The sequence below is a fragment of the Leguminivora glycinivorella genome, chromosome 20 (genome assembly GCF_023078275.1).
Source record: "Leguminivora glycinivorella isolate SPB_JAAS2020 chromosome 20, LegGlyc_1.1, whole genome shotgun sequence".
NCBI classification, from domain to species: Eukaryota; Metazoa; Arthropoda; class Insecta; order Lepidoptera; family Tortricidae; genus Leguminivora; species Leguminivora glycinivorella.
In genome coordinates, this window is record NC_062990.1 from 11,323,662 (window position 1) to 11,347,057 (window position 23,396).

Below are 23,396 nucleotides of genomic sequence, written 5' to 3' on the forward strand. Positions count from 1 at the left end.
ATACCCGCGCGCGCCGCCGTGCACCGCGCGCAAAATCTTGTGCCGCGCGGTAACGCGCGGTTCAAGATCTACAATCCTATATCGACCTGTTCAGTTGACTCGCGCGGTTTAAGGCGGACGGACACACGGAGCCACGAAAAATGGAGGACGAAATATCTTTTGGTGATATGCAATATCTTAATATCACCATCTGCAGGTTGCAAATCCTTTTCTACGCAATAATACAAAAAATCAAAGGATGCAATCGACATCCCACAGTAGTTGAAAAATCAATCTACGTGTAGTCTTAGTGTGGGATATACTAAAGTCACAAACAGGTTTAAAGGAAGTCTCTGATTTAACACAGGGTGCACCCAGTATTGCCTTTGCTTTCGAAGACGACGTCGCAGTTTTAGGTATAAAACCCACAAGCAAATTACCTCCTTCACGTCCATTACCACTGAATGTTCACGCTAGACTGCCGCGTGTAAGCCGCCGTCATCTGAACAGCTGAACCGCGCGGGACCGCGCGTCGCCGCGCGTTCATCTGAACTTAGCCTTAAAATGCGACCGCCTAAGAACGCGCATACACTACACCACACATAGATGGCGCGACAAAAAAATGTCTTGTAGCTAGCTTTCGATTATACTTGTACATTGCGTTAAGTGTCACTTTTGACATAGATTTATGGCCCAAAAGTGACACTTAACGCCCAAAATTTAATTTATGAAACTTTAAATTTCGTGAACTTAAAAAATCTCAGATTACTTCTTAAAGCAACCTGTATATTTATACTTGTGTATGTACTCCTAATTCCTTCAAAAAGGGCGGTGAAGTGAAGGATTGACTATGAATTAAACAACCAGTCACAAAGAAAGCCAATATAAATATTACAAAAAATCCCACAGCCATACATTCCCGATAAACATTTCGATAGCGCGATGTAGAAATAGTGACAGTTGGTACAGCGACATCATTCGTGACATATATTAAATATCTTAGTATGACACTTACTCTAGGGCATAACAATTCCGAACAACTTGTTTATTTATAGTTTTATCCGCAATGAATAAAAGCGTGTAAAACGATACCAATGTAAATAAAATTCTATTTTAACATGTGTGTGCTGGAAAAGTATGTGAATGTTATTGCATTGCAGAAAACCAATAAAAGGCGTAGTGAAATACAATTTCTGCAATTTGTATCGCGGTTCTACTTGTGATTTTAAAATGGATTCCAAGCAGTTTGCAGTCGACTTTTGTAGTATATTACATTTCCAGGGTATGTAGCCAAGTGCACGAAAAGCGCTGGTGGCCTAGCGGTAAGAGCATGCGACTTTCGATCCGGAGGTCGCGGGTTCGAACCCCGGCTCGTACCAATGAGTTTTTCGGAACTTATGTGCGAAATGTCATTTGATATTTGCCAGTCGCTTTTCGGGTGTCCATGGGGGGCAGTGATCGCTCACCATCAGGCGACCTGCTCGTTTGCCTCCTATCCCATAAAAAAACTATCACTATCACTATCACTACATAGTATAAAACAAAGTCGCTTTCTCTGTCCCTATGTCCCTATGTATGCTTAAATCTTTAAAACTACGCAACGGATTTTGATGCGTTTTGCTTTTAAATAGATAGAGTGATTCTAGAGGAAGGTTTACATGTAGGTATAGTACCCGTGCGAAGCCGGGGCGGGTCGCTAGTTGTGAATAAAAATAATAAATGCAACTTTCTCAACCGTTTTTGAAAAATCAGGAGAGCCTTACTAGTTGGTGTGGTGACAAATTATTTATTTTTAAGCCGGAATTGGTAATGTTTGTTTCTATATGTGTAAATAGTTTACATAAGTGCAAAAATACGCCAAAACGAAATATCCTAACGATGTAACTTGCAAGATAAATTGAGTTTAAAAGTGCCATTTCTCTTCGGGGCGCATTGGGTAAAGGGTTTTAAGTGAGAAATGATTATATATCCATCTCTGTCTTTAACCCATTGACTATGTGACGTTGCTCAAGGTATATTTAAATATTTTCAAGTAGGTACAGTCAACCAATTGGAACCACTAGACCACTGTAGAACTATGTCATAGTGACGTTATAAATCAGATTGTAAGAAATCTCTTACTGCTTGTCATTTTGACATGGTTGTAGAGTGGCCTAGGGTTCCGATTGGTTGACTGTACATACATATAAATAACTTTTTTTTTCCTAATGTTTGGCCAACAGAGAACCTGCGAGCTTTCTGTCTGTCTGTGTGAGTGTGTATGTATGTATGTTCGCGATAAACTCAAAACTACTAAACGGATTTTCTTGCAGTTTTCACATATGAATATAGTCATTCTTGGGAGGGTTTAAGTAATTAATTATTTAATTGTTTGACATATCGACGGTGAAGTGCCATGAACTCCCAACTACTTAGGTTTTCATACTTAGGAGTTCACGGCACTTCGCCATCGATATGTCGTTATTCTATAATTGAGTAGAACCAGGGGCGGCTCACTGCGCGATTCTATCGCCGCGCTACAAGTACATGCGGGCGGCCGCGAGTTCGCGGCCTAATCAGGGGTGGCGCGCCTTCTCACGGAACGCACGTTCGCACCTTCTATTGTTACTTTACGTCGCGAGTTTTATAATATTGTCTTCGGTTACCGCGATAGTTACTCATGAAATAAAACTATGGAAACGGATTAAATCGCGTATAATGAATGGAACAAGCACGACGAAGGCTGTGAGGCATTTGTGTTGTATGGTGTTGGACATTTGCAGTTTGTTTCTTTGTCAATTTTGTGTAGATTAATTGGTTAATTATTTTTTAACAGAGTAATGGTAAAATTTTTTGAATATTGTATAACTGGCTTTATTAATAGTGTGTGAACATGCCTTAGAAATCTATATTATTTGTGGTCATGGTTCGTTAATATTTCTTGTAAGTGGGTAGCTTTTGCACATTTTAATTTATTTTTTCCTCAGTCACCCGTTGACCACGAACGCTGTAAAGAGTTCGAAACGTCGGGATGTATTTTAAATTCATTATACGCGATTTAATCCGTTTCCATAGTTTTATTTCATGAGTAACTATCGCGGTAACCGAAGACAATATTATGTACACCAGTACGGACTGGAAGTTGCAACCAAAATACGGCGACATGAAGACCTTGGGAATAAGCTTGCGCGCGCTCGTTGTTCTTTGAATTACTTAAAGAGGTGCCGAGATGCGGATCTTATTCCTACATGCGTGAAGATAGCTCCGAAGAAGGATATTTTCGGCAGTGATCGCATACTTCGCCAGGCGAGTGTAAAATTGCTGTGCAAGGCCATCCACAACAGCCGTTATGCGACGTTTAGGCTTCAGCAACAGATTGAGGATTGCACCAGTGATTTGAAGGGAGTATTGACAACCACCGATTTTAACAACATTGTTGAACAAAGTAATAAGCGTTATGCATTCAAATTCGAACAATGCAAGCAGAGACAAGTTACCAAGTTTGACAAGTTAAAATCGAGAACGAAACGCAGCGATGACGGATTGCTTCAGAGCGTAAACGGAACGTCGCTGTCAGTGTCAAATCGATCAGTTGTCAATTTATCAGATAAACAGCTCACTGCGTGTGAGTTTTCGGTTCTGGAAAAAGGTCTCAATTACGTGGTTGCGCCGCGGAAGATCCCTTATGAGGACATTATCGTCAGTGTGGAAGATTGTCTGGTGAAAAACAATGTAGGCAAGGAAGAGTTAGAGGCAATACGCCAGGATGTCTCGTCTTTGTTACGGAGAGCGAAGCCCCCAAGAACAAATTTACCTAGGGATGAATTTGTCGCTTTAAAAACATTGCGTGAAGATCCGGACATAACTGTTCTTCGAGCTGACAAGGGTAATGCGACCGTTGTACTTAATACGTTAGATTACAACGAGAAGATAAGGAATCTTTTGGCGGATACATCAACATACAAACATGTAAAGAGGGACCCAACTACGAAGATCCTGAAAACCACTAAGGATCTAATTAGTGAGTACTCGGACAGCCTCAATCTTAATGTTGCAAGTTTAGTTCCTGATTGCCCGGTGCCTCCGAAGTTGTATGGATTGCCTAAAATACACAAGCCGAATGCTCCGCTACGTCCAATAGTGAGTCAGATCGATGCTCCTACGTATAAATTGGCTCAGCACCTAGCGGGAGTCCTTTCACCATTGCGAGGTGGCACCAGCTCTCATACAAAGGATTCTTACCATTTCATCAGTGAAATTAGAGATCTCACATTAACTGATGATGAAATCATGGTCAGTTTTGATGTTCAGTCGCTATTTACGAATCTACCGGTGAAAGACTGCATTGAAATTGTCAAGAAGAGGTTGAGAGAGCAGAACATGTCTGAGAACTACGCCAAGTTGTTGGAACATTGCCTCACATCGGGCTACTTGCTATGGAATGGTGAATTCTACCTTCAAGTGGACGGCGTGGCAATGGGGTCTCCGGTGTCTCCAGTAGTCGCCGACATCTTCATGGAGGACTTTGAGGAGAGAGCGCTCTCATTGGCTGCCGTCCAGCCGAAGATATTTAAAAGATACGTAGATGACACTTTTACTATACTTCCTAAAAGTAATGTTTCAACTTTCTTAGACCATTTAAATTCTATCCATAGTAAAATACAATTTACTATGGAATTGGAGAAAGACTGTTCTCTTCCCTTCTTGGATGTTCTCATTTTGAGGAATCCTGATAATAGCTTAGGTCGCACTGTGTATAGAAAACCTACTCATACTGATAGGTACTTAAATGGCAAATCCCACCACCATCCCAGTCAACTAGCTACTGTAGGCAAATCTTTGTTTCAGAGAGCCCAAAGGATATGTGACGACCAACATTTGACCGCGGAGCTTCGACATGCCAGGCAGGCGCTGTTGGCGAACGAGCTCAAGATACCGCGTGTCAAGCAGAAGGCCCGTTTGAAGATCCCTACAGTCGAGCGCCGGCCTGCAATTCTCCCCTTTGTTAGAGGGGTCACAGATAGGATCAGCCACATCTTGAAACGGGCTTCTATTAAAACTTATTTCAAGCCTATGAAGAAGATGTCCCAATTCCTGAGGCCTGTGAAATGTCAAACTCCTCTACAAAGCGCGGGAGTGTACAGGCTAGACTGTGAGTGCGGGCTGTCATATGTGGGACAGACGAAACGAAGCATTTCCACACGGGTGAAGGAACACATAGCGGATGTCAAGCACCGTCGGCAAAGGTCTGCAGTCTCTGAACATGTCATGGATAAAGTCAATCATGCTATAAAGTTTGACAAGCCTCTGGTTCTCGCTAAGGAGAAGCGATATATACCCAGAATGTTGCGAGAGGCCATTGAGATCAAGAAATATCCAAACTTTAATAGAGAGGATGGCTTTACTTTACCACCGGCTTGGGATCCAGTAGTACATCTGATAATGGAACAAGCACGACGAAGGCTGTGAGGCATTTGTGTTGTATGGTGTTGGACATTTGCAGTTTGTTTCTTTGTCAATTTTGTGTAGATTAATTGGTTAATTATTTTTTAACAGAGTAATGGTAAAATTTTTTGAATATTGTATAACTGGCTTTATTAATAGTGTGTGAACCTGCCTTAGAAATCTATATTATTTGTGGTCATGGTTCGTTAATATTTCTTGTAAGTGGGTAGCTTTTGCACATTTTAATTTTTCCTCAGTCACCCGTTGACCACGAACGCTGTAAAGAGTTCGAAACGTCGGGATGTAAAGAGTTTTAAAACGTCGGGATGTATTTTAAATTCATTATACGCGATTTAATCCGTTTCCATAGTTTTATTTCATAATAGAACACGTAAACCGTCAACCATTTTGGTAGGAGAGTCCACGATGCTAAATTTGCAGTTACTCGAGTGTGTTTTGGACTCATTATACTTTGAAGATAATGTTACACTTCAAGTTCTCGCGCTTTGTACACATAAGTATTTAAAGTCACATATAGGTCGAACGCGATTAATTAACATTATTTTACCTTTTTTACCAACGTTTCGGCCAGGTTGCACTGGCCGTGGTCGCGGAAGATTGACGTCCCTACAAAAGGTAAAATAATGTTAATTAATCGCGTTCGACCTGTATGTGACTTTAAATATGAAGTTAATGTTATAGGGACCAAAAGTTGTAGGCCACGTCTTTGCCTTTTGCTAGTCTGTGGCCAAAAGAGTAAGCCAATTTATAATTTAAAAAAAATGTTATACAAAAATGTTCTATAATGTGTTTAGCGATAAGACCGCCTGTTGTTTACCTTTGTTCGTGTTGCTTCTTTATTTTTTATTGTTGCATTTTATCAAGGTGTGCAATAAAGAGTATTTATTTTGTATTGTATTGTGTGTTTCATTTCACTAATGCGGAAGGCGGCTAGGGGATTTCAAAGATTTCAATTAAAAAATAGTGGGCACATAAAAACGGTTTAATGTGTCAGATTAATTCATGTTATGTTAATTATACGCTAAATTAGTCTGTTGAAATCTGACACAAGGAAGTATAAGAGTCACAAAGTTACAAACCAAAAATTTTAAATAAATTACTGGTAACAGTCAAATTGATGTTTATGTGAAAGAAAATAATAACAATAATAACAATAATAACCGAAGTATAAAACATATGCCCCCCCCCTTGTCCCCACCACAAGTCTCACACAATGGAGGTACTTCTACAGTGTGCAAGTTATCCCTCATAATCTGAATCTGACGCGCTCGAGTCACAGCCAAAGGTCTTGGGCTCCCCTACTATTTAGAACGAACGGAAATTAGACCTTTTATTGGAAATTGAACTTTTAAACCACGAAAATAAAGACCCAAGTTGTACGTACTAGGAGTAGAAAATTGATTCTTTAAAATTTTGCAATAGGGATTTGTGCTCTAAAAGAAGGGGGTAGAATCTAGTTTTAAGTGAGGGTAGTTGGATAAAATGGAGTAGCCAAGACGGCAATTTCCCAGTACCGGATGCGGTGAGGATGTATGGCCAGAGCGCAACCACGAGTTTTACTTTTTAACCCTCGACGCAAAAACGACGTGATGTTATAAGTTTGACGTGTCTGTCCGTCTGTCTGTGTATGTGTCTGTCTGTAGCATCGTAGGTCCCGAACAGATGAACCAATTTAGATTTCGTTTTATTTGTTTTGTTTGGAAGCTGAATTAGTCGGAAGTGTTCTTAGCCATGTTTGATGAAAATAGATCCACTATGTCGGAGGTTTATTCGAAATTTTAAATTTTATAGACAATTTCAATTATATACACATAGATAAACGGAAAAAGACTGACAGACACGTCATCAAACTTATAACACCCCGTCGTTTTTGCGTCGGGAGTTAAAAAAAGTCAGGCGCTGACATCTAACACATGCCCAAACGGTAACTTATTAGAACCACAGTATAATAAAGTGTACAGTCACCGGCAAAAATATGTGATGATTTCTATACCTTGTCACATTAACGTCTTATTGGAAATGTCATACGAAATTGTCAAACGATTAAAAGCGACAAAGTACAGAAGTCGTCACTTATTTATGCCGGTGACTGTACTATCATTCAGTATGGCAACTCCCGCTCCCCGCTGACAGTGCCGCCCACCCGCTCTCATTACTGTCTGTCAAGAACGGGACCAGTCGACCCGTCATATCTCACTCATACAAGCATGGTACGCGTTCGCCTACACGAGCTTAGAGCCTTAGACTGTGTACGTAGGAACGCGCTTATTTCATATATTTGATCGCCATTGTCCGAGGTGTGCTAGAAGTTAGAACCAAAACCGGCCAAGAGCGTGTCGGGCCACGCTCAGTGTAGGGTTCCGTAGTTTTCCGTAATTTTCTCAAAAACTACTGAACCTATCAAGTTCAAAACAATTTTCCTAGAAAGTATTTATAAAGTTCTACTTTTGTGATTTTTTTCATATTTTTTAAACATATGGTTCAAAAGTTAGAGGGGGGGACGCACTTTTTTTTCTTTTAGGAGCGATTATTTCCGAAAATATTAATATTATCAAAAAACGATCTTAGTAAACCCTTATTCATTTTTTAATACCTATTTAACAATATATCACACGTTGGGGTTGGAATGAAAAAAAATATCAGCCCCCACTTTACATGTAGGGGGGTACCCTAATTAAACATTTTTTTCCATTTTTTATTTTTGCACTTTGTTGGTGTGATTGATATACATATTGGTACCAAATTTCAGCTTTCTAGTGCTAACGGTTACTGAGATTATCCGCGGACGGACGGACAGACAGACATGGCGAAACTATAACGGTTCCTAGTTGACTACGGAACCCTAAAAATGACATAAGGTACCTACAGCGGGATAAATCTCGACTAGGGGGCAAATTATATAAGTGGTCCATTTTTTCCATGTTTTAAAATGTTTACATTGTTAAACAGAGTGTTCAGTGGATACATGTAGAATTCAACATCATAGTGTAATAATGGAAAAAATGGATCAGTTACAATTGTCCCAAAGTCGAGATTTGCCCCGCTGTACCTTACATTTTCCGTGACTTTTACGATATCGAGTAACATATTGTAAAACGACAGAAAACTCATGGTAGGGCTCAAGGCAGGATGCATTACTTAATATGAATGCAGTTTGTACATGTAATAAAGTTTGTGGTTCACTTTGAAGGTGAATTAGTTTAGTTTTAGCGTCTGTAGATGAAACACACAAACATACACACATATAATACACGCCTGTATTTTCTAAAAGGGGGGAAAAGGGCACATGAAACTGCTCTCAGTGCCATTCTTTGCAATTAAAGGGTTGAAATAAAACGTGATATTGCATTGACAGGTTGCTAGCCCATGGCCCACACCCTCATTGAACCCATATCCAACAATCGATTTCTACGACACCCACGGGAGGAAAGCGGAATTTAGTTAAAAAAAAGAAATTTATTTTAATGACTAATCTTACTCATATTTAAAGTCACATACAGGTCGAACGCGATTAATTAACATTATTTTACCTTAAGGTATTTTACCTGAATATCAATAATAAACTAGATTTTTCCCGAGACTTCGTCTGAGTAAGATTCGAAGTTCTCGCGCTTTGTACACATAGTATTTAAAGTCACATAGAGGTCGAACGCGTTTAGTTAACATTATTTTACCTTAAGGTATTTTACCTTATATATTTAAACGTAAATACATACTTTAAATAATTGTATTTATGTTGGATGATGTCTTTATTGTATATAGTGTATGTGGTTTTGATAATAAATGATTGCCTGTCCTAATATACACAGATACCTAAACAAAGAAATTGCCCTGATATTAGTAGGTCACCCGAATTGATGGATCGCCAAATATTGTGTCTCAAAATTGATGATCGCTTTTCAATGAAATTGTTTACATACGTTTTATTAGGGTCATGAAAACACGTTTTGTTTTCTAATAAAGGACACCATGTTTGGACATGTTCAGTAAGTTCAGTTAAGATTTGGAAATATTAATTATAACTTGGTTTTAACCCCCGACGCAAAACCGATGTGGTGTTATATAGTTTGACTGTTTCTTTGTCTGTGTGTGTTTGTCTGTGGCATCGTAGCTCCCGAATGGATGAACCGATTTAAATTGCTTTTTTTTTCTTTGAAAGCTGAGTTAGTCTGGAGTGTTCTTAGCCATGTTTCATGAAAATCGGTCCACTATGTCGGGGTTTTTTTCAAAATTTAAATTTTGATTATTGTACTTATTTTTGAAGGACCTTAATAATAATTGCATATCGGCCCTGTTCGATTTAGAATGTAAGAGGACTGTTACATCGTGTGGTGATGGTCTAACAATTTCTTTTTTACTTTAACTTTTTTACTTGGCGCAGTCGGTAGGATAGGAACCTACGCTCCCATATTATATTAATAAATAATTAAGTAAGGTATTAATATTGTCTTCGGTTACCGCGATAGTTACTCATGAAGTAAAACTATGGAAACGGATTATATCGCGTATAATGAATTTACAATTCATCCCGACGTTTCGAACACATTACAGTATCCGTTATCAACGGGTGTCGGGTGTCACCATGGTGACACCACACGGGATGAAAATTAATAATCCGGTTCCATTGGTTTATTTCATACCTAAGTAAGGTATTCTAAAATACTGATATAAACATTCACATTTTTTAATTGCAAACGAAAATCATCGCTTCTAACTATGTATGTGTTTAAAACTAAACACAATGACTACGGGAAAAATGCCGTCCGTGAAACCTAAGAGGTTCGTTTTAAAAACACAAAAATCCCATTTGCAATATCAAGGGCCAGTTGCATCAAACCGTCTGTCACCAAAGCATTCGTTAAATTTTATTGTATGGGTAGTTCCATAGACGTCTGCTGCGTGACTATGGTGTGTCTGTCAAATGTGGTTGATGCAACTGGCCTTAAGTATTGAAACGTCAAAACTCCGTGTTAGACGCTCCCACAGACCTATCATTTCGCTTACGCTTCTTGCTTACGCTTAAAGACTGCTGAAGTGTGCAAAAGAGAAGCTGTCACGTATATAATCATTCTGTAAGTGGAAAAGAGGCAGATCAGGCAGACTACATGAATGAAAAAACTTGACCATTTTTGATGACAGGCAGCGGCCGCTAGCGGCCTACTCAATTAAAGTTAACGGATTAATCGGACCTTTAAGTACAAATAGTTGTATTTAGAGGATACAGTGGGTGATTTCCGTTTCGATTAAACAGTTATAAAAGCAAATTATTCACGTTATCATACATAATTTCTGAATTTAATACTCCCAATGACACTTGACATTGGTCCAGTTTTGGTCTCACTTTTGATATTCGACAGTTCTTCTTTGTCATCCTACTTCTATGGACGCTCCGAATACGCGTCATGATGAACTTTGATAATTGACTAAATACTGTTCCTTCTAAAACACGTGTAAACACGTACATTGACGTGTTTGCATGAACATGAATGTAATAAACAGTGTTAGAACTGAACGGAGTACATAATTGCCAAAGTTATTTGCTACAGCGTACACATTAAACGTTGTAACGCCTGTCACAGACTAAATAATAATGGGACAGATACACCACGCTCAGTTATGTCGATCAAGCGAAATACAAGCTAAGGAGCATTTAAATAGGCAACTTGACTGTACTTAAAATAAAATATGTTATACCATGCACGAAATAAAGCATCAAATAATCATAAGAAAAACAGAGACAAAAGTTGTTTTTAACAGCAATTTATATTTTATAAATCAGATAGAAATATATAAAGTAAATCAGTTGACCGTGACGTCACTCAATTCGTTTTCATATTAATTCCATGTAAGTCGTTCAAAATCGTTTTGACAGTTTTTAAAAAGAAGCTGATTTGACTAAGAGGCATGTAGCTTATTGTATAAGTTGTTTTCAGATAAATAAATGTATGAGTTTCGATGAATAATTAAAGGAGAATACGTTGCAGATGCCATGTACATGTGTATTTTGCTACCAGGCTGTATCAATGTGGTCGTCGAATTTCTAAAACTTTCCCTTCAGCCAAATCGCAGTGCAGCTTATCATATTGAATTCACATGAAGCCTCACCTTTTTAAAAGCTTTTATAATTTATGTTATTCAACTTCACTTGTTACTATGTTAGTGTACATCAAAACGTAGAAGCTAAATTTGACCCACTTCCCGGTCTACGATTGAGCTGAAATTTTGAACACATATATAAATCACGTTGAAATGCAATATTATGGTATCATGGAGCTGATGAAGCAGAAAGGAGGTCATAGGACCTCTGCTATGAAACATCGAGTAAGGGGTTTTTAGAAACGTTTCGGAGAGCAGTAGATGACTGTTGAAAGAAAGGTACAGTCGGCGATAAAAGCTTGTGCCAAAAATGATATTTTTGCAAAAAAACTTATTTGATGTAAACTCACATATTTCAATGTTCAACGTTATTAAGTTTGTATACAACAATGATCAAAAGGGAATCTTTTCTCCACTTTTAAAATATTTGGACAATAGAATCGGGGCTGTATGATATTCTGCAGTGACGGTTTGCACTACCTATGTATAGTTACTTTCTCTCTTCTGCTGCTGTGTATATTTGTTCTGTTTGTCACATTGAGAGTAATCACAATCAGGATGAGAGCGCTCAAAATTCCTAATACATTCTCTCGCACCTAGCAATGCACGGTCGAGAAGTTTCCAAAGTTGCAGAACATTCCTCATGAGAATTTTCGGTAACTTCTGAGAATGTTCTCGAGAACGAGAATTTATCAGAATACTTAGTAACTTCGTAGTTTATACCATAATTTCGTCGAACTCAGCAAGTCAAGACGTAGTCCTGTGGTAGTGCGCTGGCTTCGTATGCCGATGTTCTCAGGTTCGATCCTGACAGCTATCTTTTTGTTTTTATTTTGTTTGTTTTTTTTTTGTATATACATATATTGGCATGACCAAAAACAGGCATCAAGAAATAATAGTTCGGTACCTAATTTAAAAAAGGGCCTATTTTAGACATTAGCTAGCTTTTAAGTTTAGTCTTAGTTTCTTATATAATTATGTAAATATGTTCATGTAAATAAAGAGTTTGTTTTATAATATAAATACAAAAAAAATTTAAAAAAGTCAGGACTAAAACTGTGAAGTCTGTAAGTTGAAATGTTCCCTGAAGTATAGTGAGAATTTAAGCAACTTATAGTGAGAATTTAGGTAACTTATCACTTATCAACAAAATAGCTAACTGTAATAGACAATATTATACCTATAATAACATATAGTTTTATATTATGCCCATTTAAACATTATTTCAAGCATATTCTCTTGTTTAAATAATAAATTGCATGTTGCGGGAATGTTCTGCGAACATTCTCAAAAATGTTTCCGCTTTTTGGGAATGTTCTGCAATTTCTACATTATTACTCGCACCCAACGATAGGATCGCCCTTATAGCAGCGTAAGCCTCTTTCTTATGACTTTTAAGTAATGGTGTATCTGCTATATCTTATGGAATCTGTTTAATCATGCAGGCAATCAAGCGCACTTTAATTGCTGACGCGTTGTAAGTTTGTATGTTGCGATATTGAAACTGCAGTGTTTGCTTGGAAATTGCCTTCCTCATATCCATATAGCTAATTGCAGTTTCCTGACTTGTTAATTGTTGTAAAATTAACCCTAGGATAACCTACACTTTTAGTAGGGAGGGCTATATCTACGTAGAAAATATTCGTAACTCAGGAACAAATTGCCGTCGAGTTGCGTCCTTGTCCGTCTTCTACCGGATACAGTGTGCACAGGAACTGCATGATCTGTTTCCTCCTTCCCCTTTCCATCACCAGACAACCAGGGGAGCTGTTTCAACCTTACGTTGTCGACCTACCTTTCATTTGCACGAAGAGGTTTGCCTCTTCTTTCCTAATGCGAACTGCTAAGGAATGGAACATGCTCCCCTCATCTGTATTCTCGGCCGAATACAATCTGGGTGTATTCAAGTCCAGAGTGAATAGGCTATTACTGAACCAGTGAGCTACAACTTCGGCCTTGTCGTCACTTTCCATCAGGTGCGACTAAGGTCAATCACTGACCAGTTTATAATAATGGAAAAATTGTGCTCATCATCATACAGTGATAAAATATTTTTGATATTGTCGCATATTTAAAGGCTTATGTTGCGTAAGCGTTGCATTTGTGCTAGCTCTTGTAAATCGCCCTGTACCAAATAGGCCAGACCTTTCTTCAAAATGTCTAAATATAACTCCCATGTCGCCGCCATTTTGAATGACAACTATTCGAAATTCAAACAGTATTTCGGCTGTCAACTGCCAATATCCGTTGAAGACGGTTGACAGGCAGAATTGGAGTCTATTGATTTAGTGATAAGATCTAAAGTTGATTGATTGAGGTCGGTCTAGGATAGACTTTCATATTTAGAGCAAGTAAACTAGCCTATTACAAGAAATCGCTATACATAGGTGAACTGAATTCGTACTATTTTGAACACAAACCACGTCTGTTTTCCCAAAAGGGGCAGGCAGAGTACATGAAATTGGTGAAACTTCAGTGCGGTCTAGGCAATTAACGCACCAACTATTGAGCAAACGCGGCGACGGTATGTGAATTGCTGGCAATTGTGTTTCCCGTGTAACATCACCTTTAAGTGTTTAGTTTTATAAAAATAGGCATCTTCTTCTTGGTCGAAACCTCATGAATGTGGGTCGTAACCACCATAAGTCGCTGTACGTTGCAGTGCCCTCCACTCAGGCAGATCTTTTGCCCTTCTAAAAGATCCCTGGAGCTGGAGGAATTGTAATTGTCTGAAAAATAGATATACCTTCATAACGTTGTATTTACTTTTGGCTGTTGGAAAAAGTGTAAACAAACCCGAGCTGTCAAATTTTATGGTTGTTTATTAGTAACGTTTGGTTCTGATTTTTCCTTATTTTAAAATAATTGAGCTCACTGCAATTTTCCATTTCATTCCAATAACATGTAATTTCGTTTAGTTTGACGAAACATGTACATATTCACAAATACAAACATATCTTCATTGCTTTAATGAATATTATTCTTTTCTTCTGGGAATCATCTACCAAAAAGCACCCAATTTTGCAGAGGTTTAAAACTTACGGTTGTATTTTAATCTGGGTGTAACACTACTAAAATATAAAGGTACTAACCCTTACGCGATTTTTAATTTTATTTGTTTGATGCTTGGTATCAATCATCATCATCATCTGTTCTGAGTTCGATATTTGTGTTTTCGAGCTTCCGTTTCCCCGTATGAGATGGTGATTGTTATATTTATGTATTTTTTTTATACTAGATGGTAGTTTAGTTGATTCAGTAATATTTAATAGGTACCGACCCATTAGAAACTTGTACCTACACTCCTTTTGTTGTATATTTGGTAAAATTAAGCGAAAGTATATGTTCTTGGAATAGAACGGACAATAGTAGTGAGCTAAATTATTTTTAAATACGAAAACTTGAACAGAAACCAAACGTTACCTTATAAACAACCCCTTTGACGGTTTGTTCACAGTTTTTAAATACCTAAAAATACAAGGTATCGCATTCTTACTTTCACCTTACTTACCATTTATGCGTTTATAATCATTTATATTGGCTCACCATAAATAAAAAGTACCAAGTAATTAGCCACCTACAATTTTGTTCTTCAATCTGGTCTTAAAAGGTTTACTACCCCTGGATCTGTCAAATTTGACAGCTCCGGTTTGTTTACACTTTTTTCAACTGCCAAGAGTACAAACTATATATCCCGGTCAATATTGACGACCGGTCTGGCTCAGTCGGTAGTGACCCTGCCTGCTGAGCCGCGGTCCTGGGTTCGAATCCCGGTAAGGGCATTTATTTGTGTGATGAGCACAGATATTTGTTCCTGAGTCATGGATGTTTTCTATGTATATAAGTATGTATTTATCTATTTAAGTATGTATATCGCGTAACACCCATAGTACAAGCTTTGCTTAGTTTGGGGCTAAGTCGATCTGTGTAAGGTGTCCCCAATATTTATTTCTTTATTTTTATTTATACATGTATAAGTATAATATCTTCGTTGTTCACAGGTCATCCCAGCTATGTTTCACACGGCGAGCATCTGGCTAACACTGGCTTTAGCGGTACAACGATACATCTACGTATGCCACGCACCTGTAGCGAGGACCTGGTAAATATGCAATTACTAGCTTTTGAAATTCAATTTCCACCCCCATTTTAGGTAAGGGGTTAGAAAGAGACAAAAAGGAGCATATCGTCACTACTTTTAAAAAAACTTGTCTGTCAATGAAAAGAAAATTGTAGTAAGTATGTATGGAATGCATATAGACTTACTGCGTTTTAACTGTGAGGAGCAGCGTGAGATACGAGATTTTTTCAAAGTAGTGACGATATGTCACTTTCCACCCCTTCAACTATCTCCACTTAAAAAATCATATCAATTCTTCGCTCCGTTTTGCCGTGAACGGACAAACAAACAGACACACACAGATCGGATTCCCATTTATAGTATTAAAAGTATGGATTTTTCTCTTACCACCTTACGGCCCAGCCACGACATTGGTCTAAGCGCGACAGCGGTGAGCGGCAGCCATACGTGCGAATGAAAAGTCCCATCGCTGTGTCTCGCTCCAATGTATGGCCGCCGCTCACCGCTGCCGCGCTTAGACCAATGTCGTGGCTGAGCCGGTAAGGTCTGAGAGGACGATCTTACATGGCGTGCATCGGGGCGGGGTGTGGCGTGCGGCGTGCATGTCAAACAATAGAATCTCATACAAGTGTCCTGAGTCGACCTGCTGCATTTTTTTTATGGGATAGGAGGCAAACGAGCCGACAGGTCGCCTGATGGTAAGCGATCACCGCCTCCCATGGACACCCGAAACACCAGAGGTGTTGGAGGTGCGTTGCCGGCCTTTAAGATGGGTGTACGCTCTTTTCTTGAAGATTTGAAGGTCGTATTGGTCCGGAAATACCGCAGGCGACAATTCAATCCACAGTTTAGCTGTGCCGGGCAGGAAGTTTCTGGAGAAACGCACAGTTGAGGACTGCCAGCCATCTAAATGAATGAAGTGTTGTCGCGTAGGGCGATGGCGGAAAGAAGCGGTAGGGAATATATTTGGTATAGTAGGCGTTTTTGCGTCACGTCGACCAGTAGTGATCTTTTGTGACGGCCCTTTGTGGTTAAATATCCTTACTTATGCCCGTTGAATCCAGGAAATTCCAGATTCTTTGGGCTGTAAGTACATGCCGTCCTAAGTAGGTACTTTTCTTTGACATTAGTGGTCCGCAGGAACAAAGGATGTGCATTGCAGTCCGTGGCGGCCTAGGTATTACGCTTAACACGCCGAGTTTCCAAAGGGTTATACAACTCAAATTGATAGCGGTTTTACCACCCGTGCAAGCGCTATTTTGAACGTTAAACTTTTATGAAATTGTGATATTTACTGTCGATACTTTTATGTCGTGCGTTAGACGAAATCGCATTGCCTCGCCTCGGGTAAAAACGAGTCATTATATTATATCAAAACTACTCAACTGGGTACAATAGTCACCTTTTTTAGAAGCACTTGTGTCTATTTTAATTTAATAACAGGTTAAATTCGTTACCATCTAAGTATTAAATTAGTATAATATTTTCCATTCGCAATCCATCCCAAGTATCCCCATAATGTGACATATTTGGAGAATGCCGTAACGTATATTTAGGAACGCCACAGGAATGGAACGCCGTAGGTATTCCTGGAATATTCCGACTGCGACTGCCCTTTCAGGGTTAATGCGTGTGAGATTACTGGTAATATCATTTTGAAAGTAGTTCCTGGTGGTTTGGAGGTCGCGGGTTCGAATTCGCGCTCGTACCACATCAATTCCTGAAAAGTTTGTACATTTGGATCACGTCTCCGGTTTTGATAAAAATTGGTAGGCTGATAAGTCCATGATGCTGAGCAAGATCCACTAGATTTCCCAAAATTTCCCAGGTAGTACGTATGAAACCTTCCTTTTTTGTTACTAGATTTCAATACATTTTCGGTTACAAAAAAGGAAGGGGTGAGAGAAGGAAACCTAGTGGATATTGCTCAGCATCATGAACATCATCATCAGCCTACCAATTTTTATCAAAATCGGAGACGTGATCCAAATGTACAAACTTTTCGGGAATTACTCACCAATGAATTTCTCGGAACTTATTTATTTATTTGAAAACATATTTCAATGACATTACAGATAAATCCAATGCGTCATGAAACTTTAATTAAAAAAAACAGTAAATAAGAACATGAGAAAAAAACAAACAATAAACTAAACAATTGATTTGGGCGATGACGTAACAGCGTGGCTCCGTTGCGTCGTTTGCCCCGGTGTAGGATGTGCCAGTGAGTATGTAACTCAAACATCAAATATGGTTTAAGATAGGTATTTATTTCTCAAAAGATTTACAAAAATCACTCACTGAGAAAACAATATATAAACATGAAATAAAACTATGGAAACGGATTAAATCGCGTATAATGAATTTAAAATACATCCCGACGTTTCGAACTCTTTACAGCGTTCGTGGTCAACGGGTGACTGAGGAAAAATTAAAATGTGCAAAAGCTACCCACTTACAAGAAATATTAACGAACCATGACCACAAATAATCTAGATTTCTAAGGCAGGTTCACACACTATTAATAAAGCTAGTTATACAATATTCAAAAAAATTTACCATTACTCTGTTAAAAAATAATTAACCAATTAATCTACACAAAATTCAAATGCAATTCTCCCTTTTGTTAGAGGGGTCACAGATAGGATCAGCCACATCTTGAAACGGGCTTCTATTAAAACTTATTTCAAGCCTATGAAGAAGATGTCCCAATTCCTGAGGCCTGTGAAATGTCAAACTCCTCTACAAAGCGCGGGAGTGTACAGGCTAGACTGTGAGTGCGGCCTGTCATATGTGGGACAGACGAAACGAAGCATTTCCACACGGGTGAAGGAACACATAGCGGATGTCAAGCACCGTCGGCAAAGGTCTGCAGTCTCTGAACATGTCATGGATAAAGTCAATCATGCTATAAAGTTTGACAAGCCTCTGGTTCTCGCTAAGGAGAAGCGATATATACCCAGAATGTTGCGAGAGGCCATTGAGATCAAGAAATATCCAAACTTTAATAGAGAGGATGGCTTTACTTTACCACCGGCTTGGGATCCAGTAGTACATCTGATAATGGAACAAGCACGACGAAGGCTGTGAGGCATTTGTGTTGTATGGTGTTGGACATTTGCAGTTTGTTTCTTTGTCAATTTTGTGTAGATTAATTGGTTAATTATTTTTTAACAGAGTAATGGTAAAATTTTTTGAATATTGTATAACTAGCTTTATTAATAGTGTGTGAACCTGCCTTAGAAATCTAGATTATTTGTGGTCATGGTTCGTTAATATTTCTTGTAAGTGGGTAGCTTTTGCACATTTTAATTTTTCCTCAGTCACCCGTTGACCACGAACGCTGTAAAGAGTTCGAAACGTCGGGATGTATTTTAAATTCATTATACGCGATTTAATCCGTTTCCATAGTTTTATTTCATGAGTAACTATCGCGGTAACCGAAGACAATATTAATATATAAACAATTATGGTTAAATGAACCGATCGTCAACTGTTACGAACATGGCGTAATACATCATAAGCTTAGTGCTCAATCGAAAATTGCGTAATAATTTTCTCATGTTATGCGGAATTTTTGATAATATCCTGTCATACGCATTACTCGCATTAGGCACTCGTTATTGCAGTGCGTCAGTAGGCCTAGCACATGATGGCCGCGGGAGTATGTCGCCGCGAGATAGACTACCCGTCCTTATGTCATTAATACAGTTAGAGGAAGACGTGTCATCTTTCTCGCGGCGACATACTCTCGCGGCCATCATGTGCTAGGCCTACTGGCATGTTCGCTGAGGCCCGCACTGACAGTTTCGGTGCTATAATACGCAAAAGAACTGCCTCCCTGATGCGTCGCGTGCGAGACAGCTCCAACACCTTGACACCACAGCCTTGTGCGCCTAGTGTTGGAATCGCCTGCTTGTGCTTTCTGGAGACACTGGGATAGTGTACCTACATATGGCATCCAGAGGCCAAGTGTATAATTTATTATTGTTTTAGTTCTGTAGATGTAATAATATGTAAATGTAACCAACATAGGTTTAAGGGAATGTACCCTAACAATGTGGATTTTTCCGAAATAAAATTATTGAATTGAATTGAATTGAATTACTATCAGACGGTCAACCAAAATTTGGCACTAAAATGGCGCGGAATCAAATTTTTTTTTGAGAATTAAACATACATTTTCAATAAGTTTTTAAATGTTATGGCTCGTCCATGATTCCGCTAACGTCAAGGTTTATGAACAAATGTCCGGTAAGCCCTGAATTTTAAAATTTTTCGCCTTTTTAGGGTACCGTAGTGAACTAGGAACCCTTATAGTTTCGCCATGTCTGTCCATCCGTCCGTCCGTCCGCGGATAATCTCAGTGACCGTTAGTATCGCTCCAAAAGTAAAAATGTGTTGATAGGTTGAACAGTTTTGGAGAAAAATACGGGATGCTACGGAACCCTACACTGAGCGTGACCCGACACGCTCTTGACCTTTTTCTAGTGCCAAGATTTGGTTGGCCGTCTATAGTTTTAACCGGAATACCGCTCCTGTAAAAATTCTCCGTAAAGAAATCTTGGCCAGTGACGTCATAACCAGTTGCGTGTCCATAAAACCGCAGTAAACAGGATGTAACGCTGATATTTTATTTGGCCGCATTTAATTGCCGTCGTAAAATTTGGCTGAAATACTAGCTACTATAAAATTACAAGGAAAAATGTATGGTGTAGGTGTGGTAAGAGAAACAGGACAGGTATATAAATGTTTCCGCAGTGCTTGTTGTAGTCCTAAGGCACCCCAGAGGTGTAAAGGGCCTTCACAAGCACGCGCCACGCCTTCCTATCTTCACCCTTGTGGCCTCGCTCCAGCTCAAACCAGCCGCTCGTAGCTCATTTTCGACGGACCGCTTTCATGAGTGGACAGGGCGCCCGGGGCCACGGCTTGCATTCTGTGGTTTCCAGTCGAGATTTCTTTCCCCTCTCCAAAGAGTGTGTACAATCCATCTCCAGTCCGCAGTAGTCGGATTATACTACATTTTTATAGTGCCATGTCAAATAGAGAACTAGGTATGTATTGTACGACCATCACGTTTGTGCAATGTTAGCGTGGTCAAAGTCACGATGTAAATACGTCCCACAGTTTTTTTTATCCCTTAACACTTATTTAAAAGTCTGATTCTATAGCCTAACACTGACATCTAAAATATTAAAAATGGTATTTTTTCCTTTTTATTTCATTTATTTTAGCATACATATTTACATAAGCATTACACCATTAACCAAAGCGCTTATATACTAGCCACCTTAACTAAAAATACATTATTTTTCATTAATTATCACAAACTTGGCTCCATATGCAAAAAGTGATAGAAAAATAAATTACCAATATTCGATTACGGAGGCAGGTAGGGTTAGGTAGGAGTATAATTGTTAAAAATATTTCATTATTTTTCTTCTTTTTTTTTCTTTTTTTTCTGTCGAGTCTCTCATGACTCGAATTTGTCTTTTTGCATATACTAGGCGGTCTAGCAACTAGCGCTCTCGTGAGTGAATCGATAGGTACTTGATGTATGAAATTCATAGTGTTCACGTGTTCGAGAATGCAAGTTACGCCAGACCGCCAGTCAGCTATTTTATTGACAAGATAACATCACAGGATTAAAGTTAGTGAACGAAGAAAACAAAGTACCTATTAGCAAAAATATTGTGAAATCGGCCGTGACTGTTCAGAACTAAGTTTACATTAAACAGCGGTCCTTGTGTTTCCTGGCGCTAATAAAGAGGTGACATACATATATCACTTGTCTACTAGACGTCACTGCACATCCTGGACACTCCACTTACGATTATTTTATTTTGCCTCTCGTTGTCAACCACGTCGTGAACCACGGCTGGTGATGAGCTAAGAATTTCACCACAGTGCTCTCGTGGGTGTCGTAGAAGTCGACTGTTAAATATGGGCTTATTTGGTGTGGCCGATGGCCTGGCAACCTGTCAATGAAATATCACTATTTGGTCATTAATATCACTATTTGACGACCGGTCTGGCTAAGTCGGTAGTGACCCTGCCTGCTATGCCGCGGTCCTGGGTTCGAATCCCGGTAAGGGCACTTATTTGTGTGATGAGCACAGATATTTGTTCCTGAGTCATGGATGTTTTCTACGTATATAAGTATGTATTTATCTATTTAAGTATGTATATCGTCGCTTAGCACCCATAGTACAAGCTTTGCTTAGTTTGGGGCTAAGTTGATCTGTGTAAGGTGTCCCCAATATTTATTTATTTATTTTATTTATTTATTTGTCTCACGGCGCCCTACAACTCACATTTTAATAATTATTAATAAATCCATTATTTTTCTACACCCTTTTAACCGATTATAAATAATAAACTACTTTTTCTTAAAAATGGTTTGTTGCTGATATAGTACCTATTAACGAACATGAAAACTTACTTCATTCTTATAACAAGTAATCTGTGTACATAAATTAAGGAGGAACTTAAGGCGGATGCCTCCCGAATTACAAACGTAAGGGAATCAGGATTAGGCCCTTAAGCTGCCAACAAGGATTTTCGTCAACCCTCGGGTCATATGTAACGATTTGGGTCGCATATTCTGATTGCTCTAGATTGTAAAATAAATTAAAATTTTAACAATGTTTCGTAAGCGGATTCCCTCTATTTGGCATAACTGTAATTGTCCGAAACGATTTTCGCATAACAGACTTCACATAATCGGTTTTCGCCGAATGTTAATTTGGCAGAAAACTTATCTGTCATAATCTAAAAATAATACGGATATTACTTTGTCCAAAAATAAGTTCGCATAATTCTATTTACGCCGATTGGTTTTATGAATAAAATTAATTCGCATAATTGTATTTGGCATATTTCTTTAAATCAGAATATCCACCCATGTTTTGGTTGGGTTAGAACTGCGACCTCAGCAAATACAACATTTTGTCAAGAATTTCAGTTAGGTTAGGTTAGAACTGCAACATTAATATAGTAGTATTACCTATGATCAAAATTCTGCGTGGTGAATTTCGACTAAACCATGTTATGCAGAAATAATTTGTGCGTAAAAACCATTCGGTGAATAACCTTTATGCATGAAATATATTCGGACAAACAAAAATATACCTAGACAAATTATGCGTAACTGTACTATGCCATTTAACAGTCTATGCAAAAGTGAATTATGCCAATATAGATTACGCCAAAAAGAATTCTTGATTGTAAAATTATGCCAAAACAAGGGGAACCTTCGTAAGCCCTGTGTGGTGACGGGTTAAGAATTTCACCACCCCGTTTATTACCGCTGCTTTAGTAGAAGTGGACTGTGGGGCATAGGCGCGACGCGGAGCTTCGAAACCCAGCGGATGCCGAAGGCCGAGCTCCGCGTAGGGCCGAAGGCCCGGAGCGTCCCTGAGAGGCGCGCTGGTGGACCGGGAAGTTGGAGCTTAAACACGTAAAAGTGGCTTGAGAAGCTCACGACGGGTCTACGGCCGTAGGCGTGAAGCTGACAACCTGTCACTGCAATGTCACAATTTTGTTTCTTGCAACCCCTTATTTGCCAGAGTGGCACTGAAACTTGAATAGTTTCATGTGTTGCCTAGCCTTTTATGGGAAACAGACGTTATTGTATGTATGTATGTTTCGTGTGTATGTGTGTTTGCCTGTGTGGTGACGGGTTAAGAATTTCACCACCCCCTTTCTTCCCGTGGGTGTCGTAGAAGGCGACTATGGGATATGGGTTAAATTGTGGTGTAGGCGAGAGGCTGGCAACCTGTCACTGCAATGCCAC

The 23,396-nt window shown here is 39.0% G+C and overlaps 1 protein-coding gene across 1 annotated transcript in view; it reads left to right on the forward strand.

The window, feature by feature from the left end:
- Positions 1 to 23,396, forward strand: part of LOC125236973 (sex peptide receptor) — a 236,013-nt gene that overhangs the window by 206,537 nt on the left and 6,080 nt on the right. The window contains exon 4 of the mRNA XM_048143890.1: positions 15,522 to 15,622. Coding sequence (XP_047999847.1) covers positions 15,522 to 15,622 — 101 coding nt within the window. The remainder of the gene's footprint in view (positions 1 to 15,521; positions 15,623 to 23,396) is intronic.